Source organism: Lynx canadensis, chromosome B1, assembly GCF_007474595.2.
Source record: "Lynx canadensis isolate LIC74 chromosome B1, mLynCan4.pri.v2, whole genome shotgun sequence".
NCBI lineage: Eukaryota > Metazoa > Chordata > Mammalia > Carnivora > Felidae > Lynx > Lynx canadensis.
The window spans coordinates 1516102-1543082 of NC_044306.2; the positions used below are offsets into that span (position 1 = coordinate 1516102).

The 26981-nt window shown below is 57.2% G+C and overlaps 1 protein-coding gene and 1 long non-coding RNA gene across 3 annotated transcripts; both read left to right on the forward strand.

Annotated features, from left to right (window-relative positions):
- The first annotated feature begins 1892 nt into the window (after positions 1–1892).
- LOC115511721 lies at positions 1893–23252 on the forward strand. 2 transcript variants are annotated; one of them, XR_003968149.1, is made up of 3 exons: positions 1893–1938; positions 6641–6929; positions 22503–23252. It is a non-coding gene; the product is annotated as an uncharacterized LOC115511721 (long non-coding RNA). The 2 variants fall into 2 exon arrangements; XR_003968148.1 differs by lacking the exon at positions 1893–1938 and adding an exon at positions 2335–2391.
- Positions 23253–23280: 28 nt separating this feature from the next.
- KBTBD11 (kelch repeat and BTB domain containing 11) lies at positions 23281–25396 on the forward strand. Its single transcript, XM_030312049.1, has one exon. The coding sequence runs from the start codon at positions 23281–23283 to the stop codon at positions 25324–25326; it is 2046 nt and encodes a 681-aa protein (XP_030167909.1). The 3' UTR covers positions 25327–25396.
- The last annotated feature ends 1585 nt before the right edge of the window (positions 25397–26981 follow it).

The following is a 26981-nucleotide window of genomic DNA, read 5'->3' on the forward strand; positions in this document are numbered from 1 at the left end:
AGTGGAAAATTTAAAACAGTAAAATAATATTCTTGAAATACTGTTGGAATGGATGTTATTTAATGTTTATGACAAGTCCTTCTTCTTCTGGGTATTGTTGGATCCCATGTTTGACTTCAGGGACTCTGGATGTCCCTGTAGTTTGAATGACTTCCTAATTAAATGCATGGATCGTTCCCCGGCAATTTCCATTGGCCATATTGGGACCACAGTACATTTTTAAAAATAAAACATGTAAAGTCTGAAAATGGATGGGGTTCCCCACACACCTTATCTACCAGATGGCATATGGGTTGGATGAATATTTTAAGTTAATTCATTTACTTTTTCGCTCATTCAGTAAACATTTACTAAGAACCTAGTATATGGCAAGCATAGTAAGATCCCGCGGGAAGAAAAGTTAAATGTGACGTATTACCTGATCTCTGGAAGTTTGGAGAGCGGTAGAGAAGACAGGTTGGGGAAAACTTAGGGGCCACTGGATTCTAACCCACAAAAGTGGGTGGGGGACGTGGATGAGGCTGTAAAGCTGTGGGTCAGCCTAAAGCTTCCCCTGAAAGAATGGGGGTAAGGGCTGGAGGCATTGCTGGGAAGTAAGTTTAAAACTCCACTCCAGGCATCTTTAAGCCAATGGAGCTGGGTGAGCTAGTGACACACAGTCTCCATGTGAAGGTGAACAGAACATCCGCGAAAGAAGATCCCAGTAGATTTTGGAATGTTTTTGGAGTAAAGAGAACAAAACAAAAATGGAGCATGATGGGAATGAGTTCAGCCCCCAAAGATCTGCTTCTGGTATAGTTAACTGATCATTTAAAAATATACATCCCAGTAGTTTGCTTGGTTTCTGCTTCCTTTGATCCAAATCCCGAGGTAAAGTGTTCCACTTGGCAGGATGAAAACGTCTTTTAAAGATGTTCTCAGGGTGTTAGCTCTGGCGCTGAAATCCAAAAGCCTCGCAGCGTATGAAACCGGCAAAGGCTGTCAAAAGCAAAATTTGAAAAAAGTCAAGTCTGAGGCTCTCTGGGCCTATGGAAATGTAATCATCATAATTTTTGCACAAAACTTTTAAAAATAGCATTTGCCATCAGGGGTCCAGTCTTAATTAGAACTGACCTGGGCAGGAAGCAGCTGTATGTAGGAATAAAAAGCAGCTGAAGTCAGAGGAAGTGTCTCCCTTGTCCACTGGCTTTGTGGACCTAACACTTCACGTTCTCGGTGAGGTCCAGAGGGTCCCCCCCCCCCCCCCCGTGGCCCTACGCCAGGTCCGAGCTGCAGGGAGCCGGAGATGGTTGAGGCCACACTTCCAGACAGAAGAACAAAGTTCAGCAGTTTCCTCTGAGCATTCGCAACGTTTTTGTCTTTTATCCTGGAATCTGTGAGGAGGTAGGCAATAGGTTTTTAACCACTAAATATGCCAACAACGCAGCGTCCCCAATTTTGCAAACATATGTAAACACTACATTTTATCTCACGGTTTTGTAGAGGAGGAGCGGGGGAGGGGAAGCAGGACACAAAAGAGTGTGGTCGGGGGCAGAAACCCCGAGCGCGCCGGCGGGAACCTGCTCTCCGCTTCTCGCGGGGTGGCTGCGGGGATTCACTCACACCGGGGCGCAGCTGGGGCCCAGCCTCGGCCGTGGGGCCGTCGTGGGGACAGGTGGCGCCGCCCTCCACGCCTGCACCCGCATCTCGGCAGGAAGCCCCGTGGTCCTGGAAAGGGTTAAGCGGGCGGCGGGCGGGCGGGGCGCGCGGAGGAGGCCCCGGCGCCGAGCCGCAACCCTCTCCTCCGGAGCCGGGACTCGCGGCGGCGCGGGCTCGCGCTCCCGCCCGGATGGCCGCGCGCCGTGTGCACGCGCGCCCGGCCCAGGCTGTGGCCGCTCCCGCCCCCGCGGCTCCGAGCCTCGGCGCGCTCCCGGAGCGGCTGAGCGTCCGCGGACGAGGGTGAGTGCCGTGGCCCCCGCTGTCCGCCCCGCGGGGGGCCGGGCCTTGGGCGCGCTTCCGGGGACCAGCGGCGGGGGCGGGGTGGGCTGGGGGTGGAGGGCTCGCCGGCCCGGGCCCGGCCGCGCCGGAGGGCCCCCTGGGGCTTCGCGGGCAGCAGCCGGAGGGGCCGGGGGCGCTCGCGGGCGCGCGGGAAGGAGCGGAGGACCCCCCCACCCCCCCGGGCGCGCAGGAAGAGCCGGAAGACCCCCGGGCGCTCCCGGGCGCGCGGGAAGAGGCTTGGGACCCCGCGGGGTGCTCGCACAGGTGCGCGGGAGGCGGCCGCCCCGCCCCCGGGCGCTCTCACAGGTGCGCGGGAAGAGGCCCGCGCGCATGCGCGCCGGAGACCACCGACTGGGGCTCAGCGTCCTGGCTCGGGTGGGCCCCGGGGTGGAGGGCGAGGCGCGGAGCTTCGAGGTAGGGGTGGGCCCCGCGAAGGAAGGCGGTGGCCAGACGCCCCCGGAGGCGCAGGACTGGGGCAGCAGGGGCGGGAAGGGAGGGGCAGCAGGGGCGGGAAGGGGGTGGCCGCCGAGGCGGGGGAGGTGGGCGAGGGGGGAGGTGGCCGTGGTGGCCCTGCTGGCGGTGGGGGTGTGGGCAGTGGGCTGGGCGCACCTCCGTCTCGCCCCCGGGCGCCCGCGTGGAGGCGGGTGTCCGATCCGCGGGGACTCCCCCGGGAAGCGGGTGGCCGCCTCCCCGCAGGGCGTGCGGTGGGAGTGGGCTGGGAATCGGCGGCCGCGCTGGGTCTCGGGGGCGACGAGCCCCGCGCTGTCCCCGCGGTGACCGCCGCCGAGGAGACGGCCCCCGGAGGCCCGGGAGCGCCGCGGCCCAACGCGTGTCAGCACGCAGCTCGGCCCAGCCCGAGGCCCCCCGGAGGCCCGCCGCCCCCGCAGAGCGCTCGTGGAGGGGGGGAGTGCGCCGTGGCCACGTTTGCTGCAGGCGCGGCCGGGGATCCCCGCTCTCTCAGGGCCTGTGCGCGGCGCCCTACTCGCGGGTCCCCGGAAGCAGGCGAGAGGTCCCTCCCGGACTGGGGACCCGGGAGAGCGGAGGGACGCGCCCCGCCGTCTCTCCTCCCTCGGCCGCTCTGAGCCCTGTGGCCGCCGGTCGGGACCTCGAGACCCCGCCCCCGCGGCCCCCGCGGCCCCCGCCCCCGGGGTCGCACTCCCGCCCCGAGGGTGTCGCCCTCAGCCGCCGCTGCCCGCGGTTGCGCTCCCTTCTCGCGGAGCCTGTGCCCCCGACCGGGCCGGGCAGCCCCGTGCCAGCGCCGGTGGCCCGTGCGAACGTGCCCGACATCACGATGGGGTGGGGGCCTGACAAGGAGCGGCGTCGAAATACCCGGTGCGCGGAACCAGCTCCGCCTGCGCCACCGACTGGAAGACGTCCGGAGGGGAGTTTGAATGCCAGCCGCGCGGCCCGTCCGCACCCGCACGTGCTGGGGACCCCCCTGCGCGGGACCGGGCAGGTCTGGGGGAGGGGCCGGCTCGGGAGCCAAGGCTCCCAGAGCATTTAAACAAGGAGGGTTTTGGGTAATTCCAGCACCTCTTAGTTTCCTCCGAAACCGTATTCTCTATCTCCACCCCCCACATTTATGTTAAGGGAAAAGAAAAAATATGATAACCTGCATTTGTACGCACAACACTGAAGGCGTGAGCATCAGCTCAATTCCCTGCCCTTCCCCCTTAGGTGCCGAGGGAGTGGGGAGTTCGCTCTGTTCCCGGCCTGTTCTCTGGGCACCTCTCGCCAGCTCATTAAATAGCAGTTACTCAGACTCTAATTAGGAACTCCTAATGGGCGCCAGTGCTGCCCTTGAGCCTTTTATCCTGAGCTCATGGCGTCCTATTATTAGAATACTCCTCTCCACACCCCAAAAACCACAGAAGCCAGCCTTCCCCTGCCACCAGATTTGCTCCCGGGATGGCCCTTGCCTGCAAATTTATGGTAATTGGCGTTGGGAGCCTCTCTTCTGGGGATAACTAAGCAAAAATTTTAATGAGATAAGAAGTCTCTTGAGCTTTTAGTGTCGACTGCACAGATACTGCTGGTAATATAATTAGAACAGAATGAGCAAAATTGTAAGATGTTGCTTGCGTTTAAGGCAGTCTCGGTTTGGGAAGGGAGAAAAAAATAGTGCGGATGTCTGCCCGAGACTCCATGCTTGCAGGGAGATTTTGCATACGATCCTCTGGCCTGCTTGCTATCTGGGCATCCCTTCAGGGAAGGCCCAGCCTTGACTCTAGAAGACTCTGGAAGGGTGGTGAGGCCCTGGCCTCATCGATGAATGTCTTTGCACACAGGCCCCACTGCTTCCGTTTCCACCTCCTTAAGTCCCGGTACAAACGGCGGTGGGAAGGAAAAGGTCTCTTTTTAGCTTAAAATACACCTTTGGAGTCTTTGTTCCTGTTCCGGAAGAACAGAGGTTCTCCAAGCTCTGAACGCCTCCATCTGGAATCATATTTCTGTTGTTTTCTGAATGCCAACAGCATAAATTGCTCAGTAATAATAGCTTTGCAGAGAACCTGGAATCACTCAGGCAGCTGTAATGCCCCCGAGCCTCCCTACATCTGAGCTTTGTGACCCGAGAGGACTGTGGCTTCATTGGGCTTCAGAGGCGCCTGTGACGCCGTCCGCTTGCAGGGCAGAAAGCCCCCGTGTCGTTTCACACATCTTCCCCTGGTGACTCAGGATAAGATCTGCTCTTCTCTGGAGTTCAAGGGATTATTGTCTCCACCGTGGCCCTGATTGGAGTTTTTCTCTTGCAGTTATTGTAATTATGTTGAAATTACAGCGTTGGTACCCAGCACATATTTGCAAAATAGTTCGCAAAGAGCAGCAATAACTTTTGTAATAAAATTAAAACTTCTAGGAGTTTATCTTTTGCCAAGAACCTGGCTCCTGCTGGAAACGATGTTAAAATAAACAGTGCCTTGGAAATTGAAGCCATTCTCTGTCTTATGCAATGTTTGACCAATTAAAAATTAATTTCCTCCTTTCACAAATATTTACTGAGTACCTTCCATGGGTCAGGCACAATTCTAGGGGCGGTGATGAATGAAGTAGACCCAGTCCCCAACCCCTTGCAGCCTAGACTCTAACGAGATGAAAGTCAGTAAACATGACCGTGTGAATTCTTGTGTAGTGACAGATCAAGACAAGTATTCTGAAGGAAAGGAATAAACCATGAAAGCACATAACAAGGAAATGTTGAGTTGAGATCTGAAGGGTGAGAAGTGGCAAAGGAGGATGGTATGGTGAGGTCCCAGGGGGAATCGTGTGCAAAGGCCGTGTGGTGAGGACTAGGGCACGCTGGAAAACTGAAGGAAGGCCAGAGCAGAGAGTCGTAATTTGTAACTTCATATAATTTTGTTATTGTGATATTTCATTTATGTAAATTGATGGGGCTTCATACTTTAGGGCTTGATAGAGTAGGATATGGGTTAATTTTGCAGAGCTGAGATCTACCGAATCATAAAGGGACATCACCAAATAAGATGATGTAGACGAAACGTTTCATAAGCTGATAAGCACAGTGCCAGCGTTAATGCTGTGAGTACTATTGTATTACAAAGTCTTGGGCTGTGAGGTCCCTCGAGTGTGTGAATGAGGAACCTGCTACCTTTGAGTCACCGTCTTCTCTCGTTTTTACTGTGGCTGAGCCCCCCCGTCTGGGCTCTGCACATTCCTCTTGTCTCCTCTGGTCAGTTTGTCACACGGTGGTCAGAGCAGTCATTTACAAACACAGATCTTACCGTGTTGGGGCGTCAGTGGCTTCCCACTGTCAAAGCTGCACCCCACAATTCTTCACATGGGCGGTGAGACCCCAGTTGCTCTGGTTGTCCCACAAACGCCCGCATGCGCCGCTGCATGCGAAACCCTAACCCCCACTGCGATAGTGTTTGGAGGTGGGGCCTCGGGGTGAGCAGGTCGGGAGGATGGAACCCGCGTGAATGGGGTTCGTGCCCTTGCGAGAAGACAGGAGTCTGTCTCAACCGTGTGAGGACAGCGGGAAGTCGGCCACCCAGATGACCCTCACCCAGCCATGCTGGCCCCCTGATCTGGGACTTGCCAGCCTCCAGAACTGTGAGAAATAAGTATCTGTTGTCTCTGATGTTTTTGTATAGCAACGTCAGCAGACTCAGGGTGGCTTTACACGGGAACAATCTGCTTACAGATCTGCGGCGTGAGGACGGCTCGTCTCTGTACCACTCGGCGGGCGGTGCGGTGCGTGGTGGCTTAGAGCCCGCACAGCCTTGAGCTCTGTTGTCTGGGCTCCGGGTGGGGCCGGTTCAGGCAGGCGGGGCCGCTGGAGCGTCCCTGTCTCTCTGCGGCCCCTCCCGGTGCTCTCCCAGCTTGGCCGCTTCAGTGCGCTGGACCTCGTCCACGTCGAGGCACGGTTCCCAAGGACCGCGTCCTGAGGAGGGAGAGCGGGGGGGAGTCCGCGCCTCCTTTCCCAGACTAGGCTTGGAAGTCCCCCCCGTGTCACCTCACGGCAGCTCCCGGCCTGCCCGGGTTCAAAGGCAGGGAACGTGGACCTCACCTCCCGTGGCGAGTGTCCTCTCGCGTGGTGAGAAGATCGTGCTGGACGGGAAACGTCCGTGGGGCCATCTTTGGAAAACACCCTGTGTCGCAGCCCACTCTCTGGCCACTAACTTCCTATTCCTCCCGCGTGCAGTGTCACGACCCCCCCGTCGGGTCCCCCAACCTCATCCTGTCGTGGCATCAGGCTCAGGCTCCAGCATCCCGTCACCGAAATCAGGCCCAGGTGCGCGTGAGCCGTCCTGGCTGCTGGTCAGGAGTGCAGCTTCGTGAACACGCTCTTCACGTGAGGACCCACGCCCCAAGCCACCTGCCCCGCACCGGACACGCAGTGGCAGACGCGCGTGGGACAGATGCCGCGGGCCCTGCGGCTGGAACCAGCAGGATGTTCGTACTTGGACGGAGACAGACTCGTTTCTGCTGAGGTACGGGCTCCTGTGGCCGTGGGGCCGGTGGGGCTGGCGGCCGCCGGGCAGGGGACCAGGGAGGGAGGGGGCCGCCGCTGGAGCCTGAGGGCCGTCCGGGGACAGGCTTCTCTCTTCCTGGGGGACCTCAGCCCTTCCCCCGCTCCGAGCCTTCGACTGTTGGATGCGGCCCCCCTGCATCAGGGAGGGGGTTCTGCCGTAGCCAAGTCCACCAGCTTAAGCGATCATTCCCTCTAAACGGTGCCTGCCCAGCCACGCAGACGGGTGCTTGAGGGAGCGTCTGGGTACCGGGGCCCAGCCACGCAGACACGTGGACGTCCCCGTCACACCCGCCTCTTCCCCGGCGGATGCGGGAGGCCCCCAGAGCCTGGCCCGTGCGTCCTGCGCTGCAGTCCGGCCCAAGCTGGCACTTCCTGGAAAGGGCTCGATTCGAATTCCTGAGGACGATTTTTCCATTGCTCTTGGCCTTGCCTTCTGGATTCGTGGCGCTCCCTTGGAAGTCACCCTTTCTTGTCCAGAAGAAATGCCTGGTGTGTGCAGCTGACGCTTTTCTCAGCCTGCTTCCTGTTTCCGTCTTGTGATGTCTCTGTCCCACGGAGTCCACGCTGGTCGTGCCTCTTCCTGTTTGTGCTGCAGACGCGGGGGGCCGCCTGTGGCTCTGTTGGGACTCGTGCCGTTTGACAGAAGCACCGGTCACGAATGTCGCTGGCGTGAGTCCTCGGTCTGCCTTGGACCTCCGCTGGGCCAGGGCTGCGCAGAAAAAAAGTCCCTGAAATTCCCAAAAGCTGCAGGTCAGTGTCCACGAGGCAGGAGCGCCTCAGGGGACTCCTGTCTGAGAGACGCCGAGGCGCCCCGTCCGACATTTACGAGGCCTCCACAAAAGATCTGGGTTTGACCCTTCCTTGAAGCTCCTTAATTTGACGCTCTTGGAGAGGCTGGGAAACGGGCCCGTTTTATTTTTGACCCCAGCCCCCAGCAAGGCCCGGTTCCTTGATATTTGCTTGGTCCCAGTGTCACTTGAGAACCGACTGCTTCCTTCCCGGACCTTGTCTCCTCTCGTCCCATCGCGCCACCAAGAGAAACCTCAGCAGCGTCACTGAGACCTGCGTGGAGACCGCCCCGAGGCCGTCGGTTCGGCGAGGCTGGCCGTGCCCTCAGCCCCTCTGCCGCCCCGTCACAGGGGGCTCGGGGCAGGGGCCCGGCCCCCGGGGGCCCGCTGGCTGCCAGGCGTCTGCTCAGCTGCTGGACGTCCTTCCGATCCAGCGCCCTGCCTGGCCGAGAGCCCCGGGGTGGGGGTGGGGGTGGGGGGTGCACAACCAGTCATTCCAGAAGACCCGCTCGGAACAGCAGGGTTTATTTTGGTCACACTCTGCAGGGATCTGCAGGGAGGGTCCTCTGTGCCCCACTCAGCTGAGGGAGATGCAAACAGATCCTCCGCAGGTGCACACGCCCTTCCAAAACCCAGGCTGGGGTGCCTGCCGGCGAGCACTGCCGCTGTCTCTGGTGGCCCCTCTGGCTGGGCGCTCCAGTGACGGCCCCCCCCCCCCCCCGCCGTGTGGGCACGGGAATCCAGGTGTGGGTGTCACGAGGACGAGAACCAGCAGCTGCTGTTTGCAACATGGCCGCTCAGGCCCAGAGGATGCTAAGGGGTCAGCATCCCCTGGGGAGGGCAGCGTGGGACGGGCTGGACCGGGGGGGCCAGGGCGGGCCAGCCGTGTGTTCCTCGGGCCCTGTTGCTCCTGACGGCCTGCCGGCGGCTCCCTCGATGCCCCCGTGCCCGTCTTACGGCTTGTGTGCGGGGACCGCGTCTTCAGGCCTCCTGTCCTCCTCTCAAGTCCTGCTCGTGCTGTTCGCCCCCCGGTACGCCTGGCTTCCTCTGGGAAGCATCCCTGGACGTGCCGGGGAGGTCTGTCCCCTGTGCTCCCCCCGTCTGTGATCATTCACTCAGTCACTGGGGACGGGTGTGGGGGGGTCTGTCTCGCCTCCTGGACCAGAAGCCCCGGGAAACCCGTCCTGTACCCGCCCCGTGTGGGGTGGCACCCGGTGGGCTTGGGGGGCCGATGAGTGAGGGCTGGGCGTCCCCCCTGCCGCGGGAACCTGTGAGCCAGGATTCTTCGTGGCCTGTTCCCTGTCATCCGTGCCCGGCATCTCGTGGGCTTCCGTCAGCGTGCGTTTGCGAACGAACGCGTGACTTAGTGAGAAGGAAGCCCACCCAACAGGGCCCTGGACAGTGCATGGGCCGTGTCTCTGCCAGAAGGATTGTGTTCTCGGCGGGCAGAGAGTTCGTGGTGCAGGGGAGAGCCGGTCTCCCCCGCCCTCTGCCCTGGAAGGACGGATGCCGGCTGTGGAATCCTGTCCCGGGACAAGATAGCAGCTGTGAAACGTGACCGGGGCAAGAAAAGTCTGTGCCTTAGTTCATGCCACAGCTGCTCATTCATCAGTCCTGGCACTTTGCATGGGGCGCTCACCTGCACGGTCACTGCCCCTGGAGCTGGCGGGAACCCCGCTTTGGCCGAAAGTGGCGATCGGGTTCGGTAATTTTAGCCACGTGTGTTGTCATTTTGATCACGAAGCCGAGATGGAAAGAACAGTTCTCTTCATTTCCTGAAGGCAGGCAGACAGCATGATTCGCTATATGCGCTTTTGTTATTTATTAAGGGGACCTTATGTGAAGGTTGGATTTTTTTTTTTTTAACTCTTTAAATGTTTTTTTCATTGTTGAGAGAGAGACTGAGCATGAGCGGGGGAGGGGCAGAGAGAGAGAGGGAGACACAGAATCGGAAGCAGGCTCCAGGCTCTGAGCTGTCAGCACAGAGCCCGACGCGGGGCTCGAACTCACAGACCGCGAGATCGCGACCTGAGCCGAAGTCAGACACTTCACCGACTGAGCCCCCCAGGCACCCCATTGGGTTTTTTAAGGAGAAATACTGGGATGGGAAAAAGAAGCCCAGTTTATGAACCAAAGGTTGTGAACCACGAGGGGGAACGTTGAGTGAACTCCAGGCACCTGGGGTATGTCTCCACGAGCAGCCCCAAGGCCATGGGGAGACCGTGGTCCCAAATCTCATGCTGCTCGGGCGTGGCTCTAGCTGGTGGTTTGCGGGTGCCTTGGGTCTGCTGACGTGGGGTGTGAACTGAGAGGCGCTTGCCCCCACCACCCCCCATGGAGCTCTCCCCCCTCCCCCCGCCGGTCCCCTGCTACAGCAGGTGGCATTCGGCGGCAGACAGGACGAGGCCCAGAGGCATGGTAGTGTCTTTTCACGCTGTCCTGCTACCACCTGTTCCTGGAGGCACCAGCCTCGGCCCCGAAGCCTCTAGGAGCTGTCAGTGTGATGCACTGCTGGCCGCGTGGCCTGTCTTCCGTGGTGTCGTGGGCTTTGTGGGAATCTGTACAAATGGCTGGATCCTAGACTTCCGCCCTCCTGGAATTGAGAGAACACCACACAGGAAGCAGGGCACACTGGGGTCGTGAGTCCGGGTCAGCCTGGAGCAGTCACTTGACCCGTCTGGTCTCAGTTTCCCCTGTTGAAGTGAAAGGCAGGGCGCCTGAAGAACTGGGGCCGTCGGGGTCCCCAGAGGCCTGGGTTTGGGGACGGGATCTGGAGCTGGACATTTTGACATCCAGCAGGCTGTGTGAGAGTGTTTTCCCTGCAAACCTGCAGCCCACGGCAGGCCCCGGATTTAGCAGAATTTGACTTTTGAAAGTGACGTTTTCTTTTCAGGACCCTAAGCCTGAAAGTCTGGCCATCTCACTGAATTCTTCACCGGGGGCCCTTCCTTTTGGGGCCCTTCTGGAGTCAGTGTTGTTTTATTTTGTGCACGGACACACACACACACGTGTGCACACACACGGGCGTGCATATGTGCACACCTGTGCATAGAGGGGTGTGCATGTAGAATAATGTCTCTGATTCCCAAAGCAGTACCTGTTGAGGATAGACAATTTGAGGGCAGCAAAATTTATGAAAAGAGAAGTCACACATCATCTTGCCACAAACAAGCTTTTTAGACTTTTTGGTATTTTTCTCAGTGTTTTTCTGTGGTTTCTCCTGTGTGTGCACATGCACGCGTGCACACACCCACCCACATACACATGTGCGCACACACGCACACGTACACATGTGCACACACCCACCCACATACACATGTGCGCGCACACGCACACACATACACATGTGCACACGCGCGTTCACACATGCACACACATACACATGTGCACACACACACACACACACATACTGCTCTGTAAGTGGCATGTGCCGCCCTGTGATCTTGGTCTCTAGAGTCACTGTGGTCGAGGAGTTTTCACAAATGCGTGGAAACTTCGAGAACGTAGCTTTTAACAAGGGCCTATGAACACGACGGAATTTGTTGGTAAAATTCCTGGTCTGTTATCCCAGGGCTTTGCAGATAGGAATGCTGTGGGAAGTCCTTGTCCTCAGAGCTCTGGTTTTCCAGAGTGGGGCTTCCGTCCGCGTCGTGAGTGCTTCGGACATGCCAGGCGCGGGTCTCCCGAGGTGATCGGGTCTCCGAGCAGCACGTCCTCGCACAGGGAGCCTGTGTGAGCACCGCGGCCCCCAGGCGCGCCCCGCCCCCCGTCTGCTTTCAGCGGGTCGTGCACTCTGGGTTAAGGCAGTTTGACAAAGCACTGCGTTCTCCTGCTCCGAAGGGGTCCACACTCTGTCCTAGAGTCCACAGAAACGTCTCTAAAAGCCGAAAGGCCTTTTCTGGAGCTCCTGTCGCTGGGGGCTGGGCTGAGGGGCCGGGCGGCTTGCAGAGACCCCCGAACGGAAGGGTGGCTGCAAACACAGGCTACGTGTCGGGAGAAGAGGCCGAGCGTCCGTGGAAGGAACGCCCCGCGTGTGGCCTTGGCTCCTTGTGAGAGGTCGCCTGCCGAGGAAGCGCTGACCCTCCCCACGAGGAGACACGAGCTGTGCTGCGATTCTGTGCGGGGAGGCTCATCGCCACTGGTTTCGTCGCCTCTGTCCAGACCTGACACACAGCAACTGTCCACGTCCTCCTGGAATTTCAAACGCTGGACACACTGCGGGGGACGCTGTCCGGTGCCTCACGGTCATGCACCGAAGTCGCAGCCGCCCCAGAGCCACTCCGATGTCTTACTGTATTTTGCATCTGCAAAGTGGGACTGTTTGGTTTTTTCTAAAATCATCACCTTCGTGAGACTGGTTTCCTCTCTCGCTCTGAACTCACTTCGCGTTAGCTTCATGCTCCCAGGGACAAAATGAAGACACGTCGAGACGTTGGCGACTTTCATCTAGAAACCACATTCGGTCCGATGTTCAAAGCGTTTGCAAAGACAGCAGATAACAGCACAAAGGCTCCTCAGATTCAATCTCAGGCCAGAACTATGAACCTTTAGCGTCCGCATCTGCACTCACCTGGCTGTGTCTGGACCGCCCAGTGGTCTGTCTGGTGGCTCACACACGTGAACTCACACTCGTCAGACCTTTGGTCTTGATTTCTCCTTCAAAGGTAGCGGCTAAAATATCAGTGAGAGCAATTGGCACTTCACGTCCGCCTGGACACTGGGCAGAAAGCCTGTTCTGCGTGGCCGTCCGTGACCTGAAGCACACCGTAGGCGTTTTCCCTGGACCCACGGCGGTCACACTCACTGTTCGGGAACAGCCATGTCCGAGGAGGAAGTACAAGCTAAATAACATCCTCTTTTTCAGGATGTTTTTGGATGTGTTGGTGATGCAGGTGCAGTGGGAAGGGAAGACTGCATTATGTCTTAATCAAACCAGAGCAGAAGTTGGAGAGAAGGGTTTCTACCTTATTTTCAATGTGCATCAACAACGGTAGATAAACAATGACATTGATAGCTAGGGCACTGGGTTAGGACTCTGCATGGTTGGGTTTAAAAATTTTTTTTAATGTTTATTTTTGAGGGAGAGAACTTGAGCAGGGGAGGGGCAGAGAGAGAAAGGAGAGAGAGAATCCCAAGCAAGCTCCACTCTGTCAGCACAGAGCCCGACACGGGGCTTGAACCCACCAACTTAACCGTGAGATCATGGCCTGAGCCGAAGTCAGACACTCAACCAACTGAGCCGCCCAGGTGCCCCCCACCTCCCAGGACTCTGCACAGGTTTTAATTACACTCTGTAGGTATCCGGTCTGATCTTGGACAAGGCTCCCTTTTATAAATCCAAGAGCTTAAAACTTGGAAAATGACAAAATGTGAGTTTTTACTGAAGGTCACCATATTTCAATTCCAGTACAATTTTAAGCATCCTGAATAAGTTAATCAAGCACTCCAGCACTAGGAATGAAGTAAGTTACTATCTGTTGATTAAATCTGCTTGCTTATGATTAAGGTCGTATGGCTTCCATTAATTTTCAGTGAAGCCAGGTTCATGAATTGATAAGGACTGATAGCCATTTAAACAAACAGAGGAACATCTGACATCTTAAGTTGTGAAGTATCTCAAACACCAGAAACGATGCATAAAAGGAAATAGACGAGTTATCCTTTGCCTTGGATGCTTTAAATTTCCAGAAAAACCAAATGATACCAAGCTGGGAAAACGTCCCCTTCCTTCCTTCTTGGGAAGTAACCTCTATGCCAGATTCCTTCCTCTTCTTTTCACATCCTGTAAACAACCTACAGGATTTTACTTCATGTGCAGGATGTGGACGGTATTGCATGGTATCTTTGTACCAGCTGCAAACCCTCAAAAATTCGAAGTTGTGTTTTTGAGATGTATTCATAGTCATGTAAATTAGCTCATTTTCACGTATGTAGTGATTTGGGCAGACACGAGAGTAGTCTAAAAGCAGTCTAGTGAATTCCATTTGTGCAGCAGGACACCAAGCATTCTCTCTAAAACACAGGACTGAGCACGGTCGCTGCCGGGTCACCTTCCCTGCACTTCCTCACAAACCATCAGTGGCTCCCCACTGTAACCAAGACGGAGGGGCTCCATGGACGTGGCTGGTCCTCCGCAGTACAGCCAGCCGCTTTCTGTTTCTAGAACCGCTCAGGCTTGTTTTCACCCCAGGACCTCCCCGTGGCTGCTCTCTCCCGCCTTCCCTGCTAACTGCTACCCCTCTCAGCGGTCAGCCTACCTTCCATACTCTCGGAGGACTCTTTCCCCATCCCGGAGTAGGAATCCCGTCCACCATCATCAACTCTCAGAAGTGTGTGTTTCCTTCATGGCACCCGCCACGGTTTGTATTTCCATTAGAGTTCACGTGACGGCTTTAGGTTCACCTTCCTCACGAGCCCGTGAGGGCCATGGGGCCCGGGGCCACACCTGTTGTGTTCCTCGGTGCTTCCTGGTACGTCGTACACTTCCTGCTACATTGTGGGTGTGCAACGTGATCGACGAGGAATGAGCCAACGAATGCACATTGTTCGTCATTTATCAGTGCTGAGGGATCCATGGGAAGTTAACAGCACAACTGAGAAAAACCGGGATTGAGTTGGCACGGGGAGTCTCTTATTTTCCGGCTTTCTGTCGTTGTGGGACACTCCACTTTATTTCAGTGGATGCCCGGAACAGATTCACTCGGAAAGGGCCAGGTTCACCCAAATACTGCTCAGAACTGCATCTTATAGCTACAATTTGCAGACTGTCAGTGATTCTCTAACCTTAGTGCTCGCACTTGTATGTTGGGCCAAATCCATGATTCTTGAATCTTGACCCACGAAGAAAGAGAGATGCTTCTATTTCAACAGATTTTGAGTTGGCATTCTTTTTTTTTTATTAAGTTTTTTGATGTTTATTTATTTTTGAGAGAGAGACAGAGCGTGAGCAGGGGAGGGGCAGAGAGAGAGGGAGACACAGAATCCGAAGCAGGCTCCGGGCTCCGAGCTGCCAGCCCGGCCGAGGACGTGGGCCCAGAGAGCCCGCGATGCCTTGGCCTTTAGCGCAGCACTGTTGAGCTGCCCTCAGAGCCGGGAGCACAGCGCTTGGAGCAGGACGCCTCGGGCTGACCGGCAGGGGTGCTCACCCCTGTGGCCCCCGTGGCTCCCGTGGCCCGCTCCGCTGGTGAACGCATGGAATGAGCCCGGGCAGGTTTTCCTGAGGCCACGCAGTCCACGCTCCAGAGATGGGAAAAGAGAAGGCTGTCGTGGTTTGGGTCTGTTGCTGATTTTTTTGGTTTTCTGAGACTAGGAACTCGAACTGTCTGGGCTTCAGGCGTTTTCTCCTTTACTGAGTCAAGACGGTGGTGACACTTGTCCTCACGCATGGATCGCGAGGGCGCTCGTCTGGGTACACGGGTGGGGCTGTTCGCGCTCCTTCGTCCCGCTCGAGGCCTTCTGTGCTGCTGTCGGGGCGGGAACCTCGCTGTGCACGCTTTCCCGGCAGGAGCTGTGCTGTGCCCGGTTCTCCCTAAACGTCCCGCTTAACCCCCTGGGCGATGCAGCGCGGCGGTTCTTGTCTTCAGCCAGTCTGACTGCGGTTTCCAGGGACGGGAATCCCACCCAAGGCAGCATAGGTTACGACGGAACTTATTAGCTCACGTACGTCAGAAGCCCTGGGGTGCAGCTGGCTCTGGGCACGGCTCGATCCAGGGGCCTCTCTTTCCATCTCCTAGGTTTTGCTCTGTGTGTTGGCTTCCTTTTCTTCTACTGAAAACAAGCTTTCCTTTGATTTCAGCTCCCTGACCCGCGGAGGCAAGGCCCTTTCTCCTCCTGCATCAACTGGAAGGCTGATGTGTCACTGCCGCAAAAGACCTGGCTTGAGGCCGTGCTCCGCTGAACCCGGCACCGAGGAGCGGGCCGGGCCCGGAGCAGCCCTGTAATTAAAACCCACCCGCATCTTCTAGGATTACAGAGCAGTATCGTTTATCTAGGAAACGGAGAACCCGGCATAGTTGTGGAGGAGATTAGAAAGCCCATCTTTATTTCAACCCCCAATCCCTTTCAAGAACTCTTTTTGTCAGCAGTATCCTCGCTCCTTGATAGAACTGTAATGTGTGTCATCCTTGGTACAGCTTCCGAACTTCCATGTGTTTTCAGAGTTTGTTTTTTGTTGTTTACCTAGTTAGCGCCATCCATCCATCCATCCGTCCATCCATCCATCCATCCATCCATCCCTCCAGCGTTTACTGGTTGTGCTTGGAGAACCCATCCCTGTGCTAAAGACAGAATGACTAATGAGATCTTCTGTCCCGAATTTCACGTTCTTCTAGAAAAGGGTGGTGCGCAGGCAGATGGGGGGCGATACTAGGTGGAGCTAAATTAAGACATTCTGGGAACACAGACCACACCACCTCACAGGGAAGGGAGGCGAGCGGTTTCTACCGGATGGGGTGCACGGGGCTGGAGCTCAAGAAGGAGGGGGATCGTAGTTGAAATGCTGACCAAGCTGGCTCGGGGCAGGAGGAACCCGTCAGCCCAGGATCTAAGATACAGACCTGCACGAGGGCGCAGGTGTCCTGGGAACAGCTCAGAGCCTCCTTCACCAGCCTTGGCCTCGGGACTTTAGGAAGAGCTGTTACATACACCTGTTATTCAGGAAATTCTCTGAAATTTTACTTGGTGCAAGTGAGCCCTGCCAAAGATTCACCCCCTAAAGTTACAAAGATCGTAACTGCCCTAAATGACTCCCGCCAAAGCGCTCTGAGCAGGTGCGCGCACACCGCTGACTGCTTTATTCTCAGAGCTGGGTGGGGCACCCAGAGTTACTAGGACCGGGGACAGGACGCCCTGGGCAACGGACAGAGCGTTTGGAGACGGTGTGGGCTTCAGTCCGCCCAGCTCGCGGCTGTGACGGAAATCCCCTCGTGCGCGATCAGTAGCGCGTGCGGAAGCATTGGGCGTGGCGCTTCTGGGGCAGGTGCACTTGAGCCAGGGCGCTGGTTCCACTCTGGCTCTGCCACTTACCAGCCGCGTGGTTGGTTTGTTGTATGATGTGGGTGAGATTGCTTCACATCTCCTTTCCTCTTCTGTAAAATGGGGCTAGTGAAAGCAAGGGCCTCACAGGACGGTGGTGAGGGTTGTGCGTGTTTGCATGATTTATCACAGGAGAACCGTGCCTGGCATAAGAGATGTTTGCTATCGTTTTTATCGCTACTAGTGTGTGCTCAGCCTGTGTTACAGTTCATCTGCGCTTTTAGGAATCTCCTTCATAAAAAATAAAAATCATACATTGTAGTGTGGTCACATAAACCCCAATGTCACTGGACCTCCCGAAAGGCACCACTTACTCATCAAATTATTCACCAAAGTATGTCACCAGCCACCCTGTCCATTTCCTTTTCTTTTCTTTTTTTTAATGTTTATTTTTGAGAGAGAGAGAGAGAGAGAGCGAGCATGGAAGGGCACAGAGACAGGGGGAGACAGAATCCTAAGCAGGCTCCAGGCTCCGAGCTGTCAGCACAGAGCCCCAAGTGGGGGTTGAACCCGTGAACTGTGAGATCATGACCTGAGCCGAAGTCGGTCGCTCAACCGACTGAGCCCCCCCACCCCCCCAGTCACTCCTACCCTGTCCATTTCTAAACTACACAGACTATGTTACCTAAGTTGGTTTTAGTTTTCTTTTATTCACTGAGTATCTCCATGCTTGAAACCTCGTAGCTCTCTCCCAGACACGCTGGGTGTGGACCACTTCTCCCGTCTTCCGACACCATGCAGCACCGTGCTCTTGGTGGCCAGACAGCAGTGTTACTGGGATGTGTTTCAAAATGAAGAAGCATCTTGGGATCGATGCTTCTTCACGCCTGGCTTTGGACTTTGTAATTCTGCACACATAGTGTGATGGCCCTCCTAAAACTCCACTCTGTACTACGAAGAGGAAACATGAACCAGGCATTGGGGTGAAGATCAGAGCCTCGCGGAACATCGGTTCATCCACAGCCTGGGCTCCCTCCTGACCCACCAGCTCTAGGCCCCCTCCAAAACTGCCAACTCGTTTTAACTGGGGCCCAAAGAAGACATCATCTTGAAAAGTAATATTGGTGTGAACAGCCGAGGCAAACCAACACATTCTTTAATCCAATAGAAAATTCTGGAGCTTCCTGTGAGTTTGTAAGACTGTGTGACAGTTCTGTCTGTGGCTTTCTTTGTTGATGAACCTCACATCGAGTGCCGGCTGCTCACCAGGAGGATGGTGTCTTTCTGGTGTTGAGGGAGGCACACGTGGGGACAGCACGGGCGCCGTCCCCAGGGCCTCTGGGACCTGACGGGTGTGGATGGAGACATCGATGGAGCAACAGGCTGGGCAGGACGTGGACGGCACCCAGGAGGAGCTCCTTACAAGCAGTACGTGTCACGGAAACTCACATAAGCTTCCTAAGTCGATTGACAAATACAGTTTTTTTTTATTTTTTTAATGTTTACTTATTTTTGATAGAGCATGAGCAGGGGAGGGGCAGAGAGAGACGGAGACCCAGAATCCGAAGCGGGCTCCAGGCTCCGAGCTGTCAGCACAGAGCCCGACTCGGGGCTTGAACTCACGCGAGATCACGCGAGATCACGCGAAATCATGACCTGAGCCGAAGTCGGACGCTCAACCGACTGAGCCACCCGGGCGCCCCGACAAATACGTTTTTTTTTTTTAAAAAGCTGCCTGTAATTATTTAAAGGATGCTTTTTAGCAACCTATATTACAATGAAGCATATTTAATTTTAAATCAACTAATTTCCACGTTAGAGACACAAACAATGTTCCCATTAGGATATCGTACGATCATTAAAAAAAATTCGTTGTTCATAGTGAAGAAACTCATGGAAAGAAACTGTAAAACTTCGGTTTAGGTTTCTGTGAAGAAGAAACTCCTTCAGGGGGAAACGCTACATAAATGACATTTAAATAAGACTTGTTCTTGAAACACTTTCTGACTACAGTCAAGAAGGGAGCCTGTCACTGTCACCTACGTATCCACCCTGACACGTCCCTTTTCACCATCTGCCGCAGCAGCCCCCAGAAGCAGTGTTCGGGGCAACACCTGATGGCGATCACTCGGGAAAGAAGTCCTTCCTGATGCCACGACCAGGTGCGGGGTTTCGGTTACTTCATGTGGCCAGGACGGGCACCCTGCCCAGAGTCCTGCAGGACTCCCTTACTGGAATTCTGATTCTAGAACCAACCAGCACATGGAGGGAAAACTGTGACTCCCAGCCCGCGGAAATTGGGCGATAACCTCGTCAGCAGGATTGCTGAGGCCTCGGGGCTGTTAGATGCAAAACGGGCTGACTCTTCCCCCATCTGTTTGTTTTTTTTTTTTTTTTTTAATTTTTTTTTTCAACGTTTATTTATTTTTGGGACAGAGAGAGACAGAGCATGAACGGGGGAGGGGCAGAGAGAGAGGGAGACACAGAATCGGAAACAGGCTCCAGGCTCCGAGCCGTCAGCCCAGAGCCTGACGCGGGGCTCGAACTCACGGACCGCGAGATCGTGACCTGGCTGAAGTCGGACGCTTAACCGACTGTGCCACCCAGGCGCCCCTGTTTGTTTTTTTTTAAGTTCATTTTGGGAGAGGGGGAGCGTGCATGCACACAAGCAGGGGAGGGCAGAGAGAGGGAGAGAACCCCAGGCAGGCTCTGCACTGTCAGCACAGAGCCCGACATGGGGCTCGATCCCAGAACCATGAGATCATGACCCTAGCCGAGATCAGGAGTCAGACGCTTAATCGACTGAGCCCCCAGGCGTCCCTACTCCCCATCTGTTTTCAGGCAAAATCACAGCAACGGGCCACTCAGGGAGGAGGGGAGACAGAGCTACTCCTGTGGAGCTTCTTTAACACCTTTCGGGAAAGGAAGTGGTCCCTCTGCGTAATGTCCTCATTTCTCCTGTGGACTCTGACCCGCCCATTCTTCAAGGTTTGGGAGAGACTCGGAAGAGGCCCGAAGTGGTGCTTGGGGACCGTCTTCCAGAAGCGCTGGCCAGGAGCTTCCGGTGGGGGGTGGGTGGGGAGGGCTGGCCTCCCGGCTCCTAACTCGGCATCACCGTGCCTGACGTCGAGTGGCAGGCCGTCTTGGGGCCCGGCCGGTAACACCCGTGTGCGGCATCGCCTTGGCTGGCTGGACGTGAGCAGGGACTGACCTGGTCCCGGGGTGCACAGCTGGGCACGTGGCTGAGCCGGGAGGGGCTCTCGTGGCCGCATCACTGATATCCAGGCAAGGGGGCCTCTGCCCACCGGCTCTAACCGCAGCCGGGTTCCCCGGGGAGCCCGGGGCCCGAGCGTCCGCGGAACAGCATGAAACCGTCTCTGCTGCAAATATCCCTCAAGAGGACAGTTTCACAACTTTCACGTGTGCCGAGGAGTAGACGTGGTATTGTCACTAGGACTCTAGAGGCGGGATTTTCGAGAGGATTGTTCATCTTTCTCTGGGTGGCTGGGCCGAGAACCGGTTCCGTCTCTCCCTGGCCAGCAGACGGCCCCGGCGGGCCACACCACGGGCTGCTCTGGATTGTGTTGGTTCCTTTGTGGAGCGAGAGCCCGTGCTTCATTGTAGCTACAACATACCCCACGCTTCCCAGCCCGAGTCTCTTGGGCCTCACACTCATGCTGTAGGGCTTTCAAAACACAGAGCCCCAAGCGTAAGCTTTAAAAATGCGTCCTGTTCTCTGCCGTTCCTTTCGGTCTGTGATGATTTACAAGAAGACAACTCTTAGGGTTTTCTTGGAACCGAGTCCAGCCAGAGAAAGAACCAGGAAGTTCTGGGGCCCTTTCTCAGCCACAAAAAGAAATAAAATACTAGCTTGGTTCTCTGAGGTCTACGGTCTTAGGCGGAGTGCAGAAGTGTGAAAGAACGAGCCTGAGAACACAGCCAGTCCCTCTGACTTTCTGCCCGACGTGAAGGTTCACGGGTGGATACTTTTACCCGTTTCCCCCACCGCTGACTCTGGCAGCCGCCAGTCTCTTCTCTGCATCTGTGAAGTTTGAGTACGATTTGTCAGTACATCTCAGACCTTCCCTTGAGTGACCTCACTGATGAGAAAGCACCACTGGGTCCCTGGGGAGACACCACGAGCTTTGCTTACACAGTGCGTACAGGTTTCCAGTTCGTTGTCACGCTGCCTCGCTGTGGGCCAGCGGTCACGGCCACCTCGCCGGGGCATGGCCGCCGGGGCCGGGATGGACAGCACTGAGCCTGCACCACAGCGGGGCTGGGCCACAGCTGAGTAAACAGGAGAGCCTCCTCCACCACCCGCGCCCCCGGGCAGGCCAGGCTTTCAGCTTACTCTGCGTTTCCCTGTGTCCCGGGACTCTGCTTTGCACACAGCGGACATGCCCTGAAAGTTACTGTTAAAGATATCTGGAAAGGAGAGACAGAGGAAGGGAGGGAGAGAGAGAGAGAGAGAGAGAGAGAGAGAGAGAGAGAGAATTGAATGTCTTGAATTTTCAACTTGAAGACATTTACTGCTAACATAATGGGAAAGTTTTTTTTTCTTAATGTTTGTTTATTTTTGAGGGAGAGAGAAAGAGAACGAGTAGGGGAGGGGCAGAGAGAGGGAGACACGGAATCCAAAGCAGGCTCCAGGCTCCGCGAGCTGTTTGAGCACAGAGCCCGACACGGCGCTTGAACTCACGAACCAGGAGACCATGATCTGAACTGCAGTCGGACACTTAATCAACTGAGTCCCCTAGGCGCCCTGGGAATAGTTTTTTAGTAATAGCAGCAGGAGGAACAGGGCAGGCAAGTATAAATGCTGAACCCTGAACGTAGGCGAGGTAGAAACCAGGAGAGGTTGAGGGAAGGTGATTGTCATGGATCTCAGTGGAGAGGCTAACACATCCTACATGTGGTTTCCTTCCCTGTAAGTTCTCTTCTTCAGAAAGCTGGGACACGGTCGGGCCGTCCCTTTACGTTCGTGGTAAAACTGCCAAGATCCTTCCAGGCTGGGGACTCTCAGAAGGTTTTGCCAACTTGGGAAAGATATTTCATGACTTTACGGTTCACCTGCACGTGCTCACATCTGCCTTCCACATACTTCCTTTTTAATTCTCCTTCTTCTTCTTCTTCTTCTTCTTCTTCTTCTTCTGTTGTTGCTTTGGCTTTTTTTTGCTGTGCATGGACTGTTTGTGGGGAATTGCTTCCCTGAGGTTTTAAAGACACGATTCCAAGAATGAGCAGTGCAGACCGATTTCGGAGTTAGGCCTCTGAGGCCAGAGCAGGTCCTTCCTCCCAGTATCTTTTGCCACTTAATTTGAATCAACTGGAAAAGACTGTAGGAAAACTCATATTAATACAATTAATAAGGTCAATTATGCTCTCTCGCTGACCGTTCTTTACATATACATCTCATTACTTTGAAAATAAGCTGTTGATATTTGACTGCTTTTTAGCCGCAAAATGAGTTTTGTTCAGATCAACCCTATGTGTTTAAAGCCCTCTACCTGAATTGGGTTCTCCTTCGGGGGCCTCACAGTCAGGGCAGGAACAGGGGAGAGAACACTTCCAAAAATCCCTAAATTATTCTGTATATCTTCTCCATCAAACTCTCCAGCAGCCCAAAGTCACAAACCCCTTTCCCACCAAACGTGAGTCCCCTAACCTGAAAGTCAGGGGCAGCGCAGTAGACCCCACTGACACAGAATAACCCCACTGAAAAGTGCACATTCAAACGCCCTCTCTCTCTCTCTCTCTCCCATAAACAGGAACAAGAAGAATGTGGTGACACCATATGGAAACACCTGATGTTCCACAAAGGAAGAGGCTCCTGACGGATCCGTGAGGAAGGCCAGCTCTCAGGGCAGTAATTGTGTTTTTCTAACACCTGGGCAAGTGAATTATGGACACCCCCCGGGGGTGAACAGTGCGCACGCAGACGCATCAGGACTGCTGCTGATGCTGCGAGGCGAGACTAATATAAATGGGAGTCGTACAAATAAAAGCTCCGTGGGGGGGCTCTCTACCGAAGCCCGAGTTCAAGTCCCCCTTCTGAAGTTTAGAGACAGCCTGCCTGGGTGGTGTTTGTCCTCGGACCCAGTGAGGAGACCCGGAGTGATGAACACTGACTCGGAAGGAGGGGGCATGCCCCGGTGGGTCAGCCGTACCCAGTAGCCCAGTGCTTTGGGGACGGAGCCGCGGATACCCGGCCGGTGCCTGCGCGGGACCCTCATCAAAGCATCAGTGCTGCGGCCTGGGGACCAAGCCACGGAGACCCCGACGCCCGGCTGGCCATCAGTAGCGTGCCTGCGGTTCAGCAGCTCAGCCGAGAGTGCATCTAGGGCCGACCGCCTCCTGCACGCGGGAGAGGGCAGCGCTGTGTGAGCGCCACGGGGGCTGTGGACGCAGAAGTGAAATCTGATCGCGGGCCAGGAAAGGCCTGCGCAGCTAGAGCCCAGAGGAACCGCCGACCTTGAGTCAGGGCGCGGTCATGGTGGGCTGCTGAGCGGGGGTCGGGCCGCGGCGGCGGCGAGCGCAGGCGGGCCCATGGAGAACCCGGTGCCCCCCTGCGCCCTCTACCCCCGGGAGGACCAGGGCCGCGGGGCCGAGGCCGGGGACGCCTTTGCGCAGGGAGCGTGCGGCCAGGCCGGGGACCGGGGCGGCGCTGCCGCGGCTCCGGGAGAGGGCAGCCTGCAGCCACCGGACGCGCAGACACCCTGCAGTCTGAGCGCGTCGCTGTGCTTCAACTCCGGGGACGACTCCCCGCCGCAGTCTCGCGCCTCCGCGGCGGAGGGCGCAGCGACTCCCCCGCCCTCGCGTCGCAGCGGCCAGCGGGTGGTGGAGAGGCAGTGGGAGGTCGGCAGCGCGGGCGCCGCGTCCCCCGCGTCCCCGGAAGAGCCCGCGTCCGCCGAGGAGCGCGCGTCCCCGGAAGAGCCCGGGGAGCCCGCGTCCCCGGAGGAGCCCGCGTCCCTGGAGGAGCCGGTGTCCGCCGAGGAGCCCGCGTCCCCGGAGGAGCCCGCGTCCCTGGAGGAGCCCGCGACCCCGGAAGAGCCCGCGTCCCCGGAGGATCCCGGGGACCCCGCGCCGGTGCCCCCCGGCGTCGGGCCCGCGCACGGGGAGCCCGACCTGGTCATCGAGGTGTCCGGCCGCCGGCTGCGGGCGCACAAGGCGGTGCTGGCGGCGCGCAGCGACTACTTCCGCGCGCGCGCGTCGCGGGACGTGCTGCGGGTGCAGGGCGTGGGCTGGGCGGCGCTGCGCCTGCTGCTGGCCTACGCGTACAGCGGCCGCATGGCGGGCGTGCGACCCGACAACGTGGCCGAGGTGGTGGCCGGCGCGCGCCGCCTGCAGCTGCCGTGCGCGGTGCAGCGCGCCACCGACGCCGTGGCTCCTCAGCTGAGCCTGGCCAACTGCTACGAGGTGCTGAGCGCGGCCAAGCGGCAGCGGCTGGCGGAGCTCCGCGACGCGGCCTACCGCTTCATGAGCGACCACTACCTGGACGTGCTGCGCGAGCCCGCCGTGTTCGGGCGCCTGTCGGGCTCCGAGCGCGACCTGCTGCTGCGCCGCCGCCTGCGCGCCGGCCGCGCCCGCCTGCTGGCCGCCGCGCTCGGGCCGGCCGGGGAGCGCGCGGGCAGCCGCCCGCAGAGCCCGTCGGGGGACGCCGAGGCCCGCGGCGACGCCGCCGTCTACTGCCTGCACGAGGCGGCCGGCGAGTGGCGCGAGCTGACGCGGCTGCCCGAGGGCGCGCCGGCGCGGGGCTGCGGGCTGTGCGTGCTCTACAACTACCTCTTCGTGGCCGGCGGCGTGGGGCCCGCGGGGCCCGACGGCCGCGCGCGCCCCTCGGACCAGGTCTTCTGCTACAACCCGGCCACCGACCGCTGGAGCACCGTGCGGCCGCTGCGCCAGGCGCGCTCGCAGCTGCAGCTGCTGGCCCTGGACGGCCACCTGTACGCCGTGGGCGGCGAGTGCCTGCTCAGCGTGGAGCGCTACGACCCGCGCGCCGACCGCTGGGCCGCCGTGGCCCCGCTGCCCCGGGGCGCCTTCGCCGTGGCGCACGAGGCCGCCACCTGCAACGGCGAGATCTACGTGTCCGGGGGCTCCCTCTTCTACCGCCTGCTCAAGTACGACCCGCGGCGCGACGAGTGGCAGGAGTGCCCGTGCAGCAGCAGTAGGGAGCGCTCCGCCGCCATGGTGGCCCTGGACGGCTTCATCTACCGCTTCGACCTGGGCGGGGGCCGCGGCGACTCGCAGGCGGCCGCCGCGCCGGCGGGGGGCGTCAGCGTGCTGCGCTACCACTGCCTGGCCAAGCAGTGGAGCCGCTGCGCCGCGCACCTGCGGCCCCCGGGCGCGCCGTCCGGCCTGCAGCCCTTCCGCTGCGCCGCGCTGGACGGCGCCATCTACTGCGTGAGCCGCGCGGGCACCTGGCGCTTCGTGCCCCCGCGGGACAGCGAGCCCGGCGCGGACGTGGGCGCGGGCGAGGGCGGCAGCTTCGAGCCCGCGCCGCTCCGCGCCCCCTTGGACGCCCGAGGCGCGCTCTTCCCGTTCGTGCTCAACCTGCCCGAGAGGCCGGACCGAGGCGAGGAGGGCGCCGCGTAGGGCGGGCTGGGGCCACCTGGGCATCTCCCTCAGGGACGCCCCCCGTGGGCCGAGATTCAAGTGGGGAGAGGGGGAGGGGGGGCGGGGAGAGAGAGAGAGAGAGTGGGCGCTGTCCGCGGGGACCACTGAAACGCTTATAAGTTGGAAGCTTGTCGCGCGGCCTTGAAGATTTTTCGCAGCGCTGTCTTAAGGTCTGCCGCCCCATTCCGCGTTCCTTTTCGCGTCGCTTTGCTTAACGGGGTCGACGGTGTAAGCTGTGTGCAAATAGGGAGCCTTACAAGGATGACACGGGATACCTGAGGGAGAAGGAAAAGGACTGGGAAGATTAGGCCTGGGGTACAGTGGGCGGGACACAGAGCGTGCCGGGGTGGGCGGGGGTGCGCCCGGGTCCTCGGGGGCACGTGCGCTCCCGGGCGGAGTGGAGAGCCGGCCGGACGTGAGCCTGCGCAGTAGCTGGCTCGGGGGCCACCAGGCTGCAGCGAGATCCCTGAAGTCGGCCACCGTGAGCTGTGTTGGTGAGCCACCGGGAGAGGGCCACCCTGCCGTTGGGCCCCTTATCACTGATAAGTAGAACTCTTAAACCTTTTCTAATTACTTAAAAAGCTCATGTCATCATAAGCTCAAGTGTGGGTTGGGTTTGTTCCAGGTTTCGCAAGAAGGTGGGGTCTCTTGTCCAGCAGCCAGCAGAGACGTTTCCCGTGTCTACCGCAGATGCCACAGAGGGTGGGTCTCGCACCCCTCTCTCAAGAGCAGTTTACGATGCTTGAATACTTTGAGATTTTATTTTTAAGTGGTACCTACCCCCAAGGTCCGGACGGAACTCATGAAATAACCCAGAAATCAGGAGTCACACGCTCTAGGACTGAGCCAGCCAGGCATCCCCTGACGGTTGAATGTTTTCAAGTTAAAGGATCTTAATGATTATGTTTGATGAAATAGTAATGATTTGCTCTTTTTTGAATCTTAGATCTTTGGTGAATGAGTGTTTCCCAAAGAGCAGATCATGAGTAGGGAAAGCTGACTGACAAGGACGCCTGTCTGTTGGAAGAGGAGCTTTTGATAGACAGTGAATATTCTCTTTGATAGACTGAGAATATTCTCAGCCACCTTCATGTATTATAATGGGCTCAAAGAATTGATTATCTCTCCCTCCCAGAGAAAGAAGGTTAAAACCACTCCTTTTGATGCTTCCGAAGACCAACACGGAGGCACATTTGGAACCCGCTATTTACGGTGTTCCCAATATATGTTATGTAATTCTGATGAGGGAAATTAATTTTTTAAGCATGACTCTAAGAAAACATAGCAGAGTGACAAAAAGCATATTAGCATAGGGAAAATAACATCTACTTAAAACGTAAATAGTAAGTAATTACGGGAATTGTAATTGAATTCCAAAATACCCTAGTAGACTTAGCGTGGAGCTCAGTACTTTGAGGGATCACAAGCATTAAAAACAAATCGGTCGATCCTCATTTGTTATAACATTTTACTTTCCAGATCGGTGTAGACTGAGTTTACTACTTACTAAGAACTTAAGGGTACGATACATGTTCACAAATGGAGGCGAAGTGATTTGGATTCCGAACCCAATCCACTCTTTGATTATGACGGGAAAAGTTTGCATTGAAAGTCACTGGCATGTAATTAGATGG

Bases quoted from the DNA above. Each gene is read 5' to 3' on its own strand.
- KBTBD11 (XM_030312049.1), top strand. From the start codon at position 23,281: ATGGAGAACCCGGTGCCCCCCTGCGCCCTCTACCCCCGGGAGGACCAG.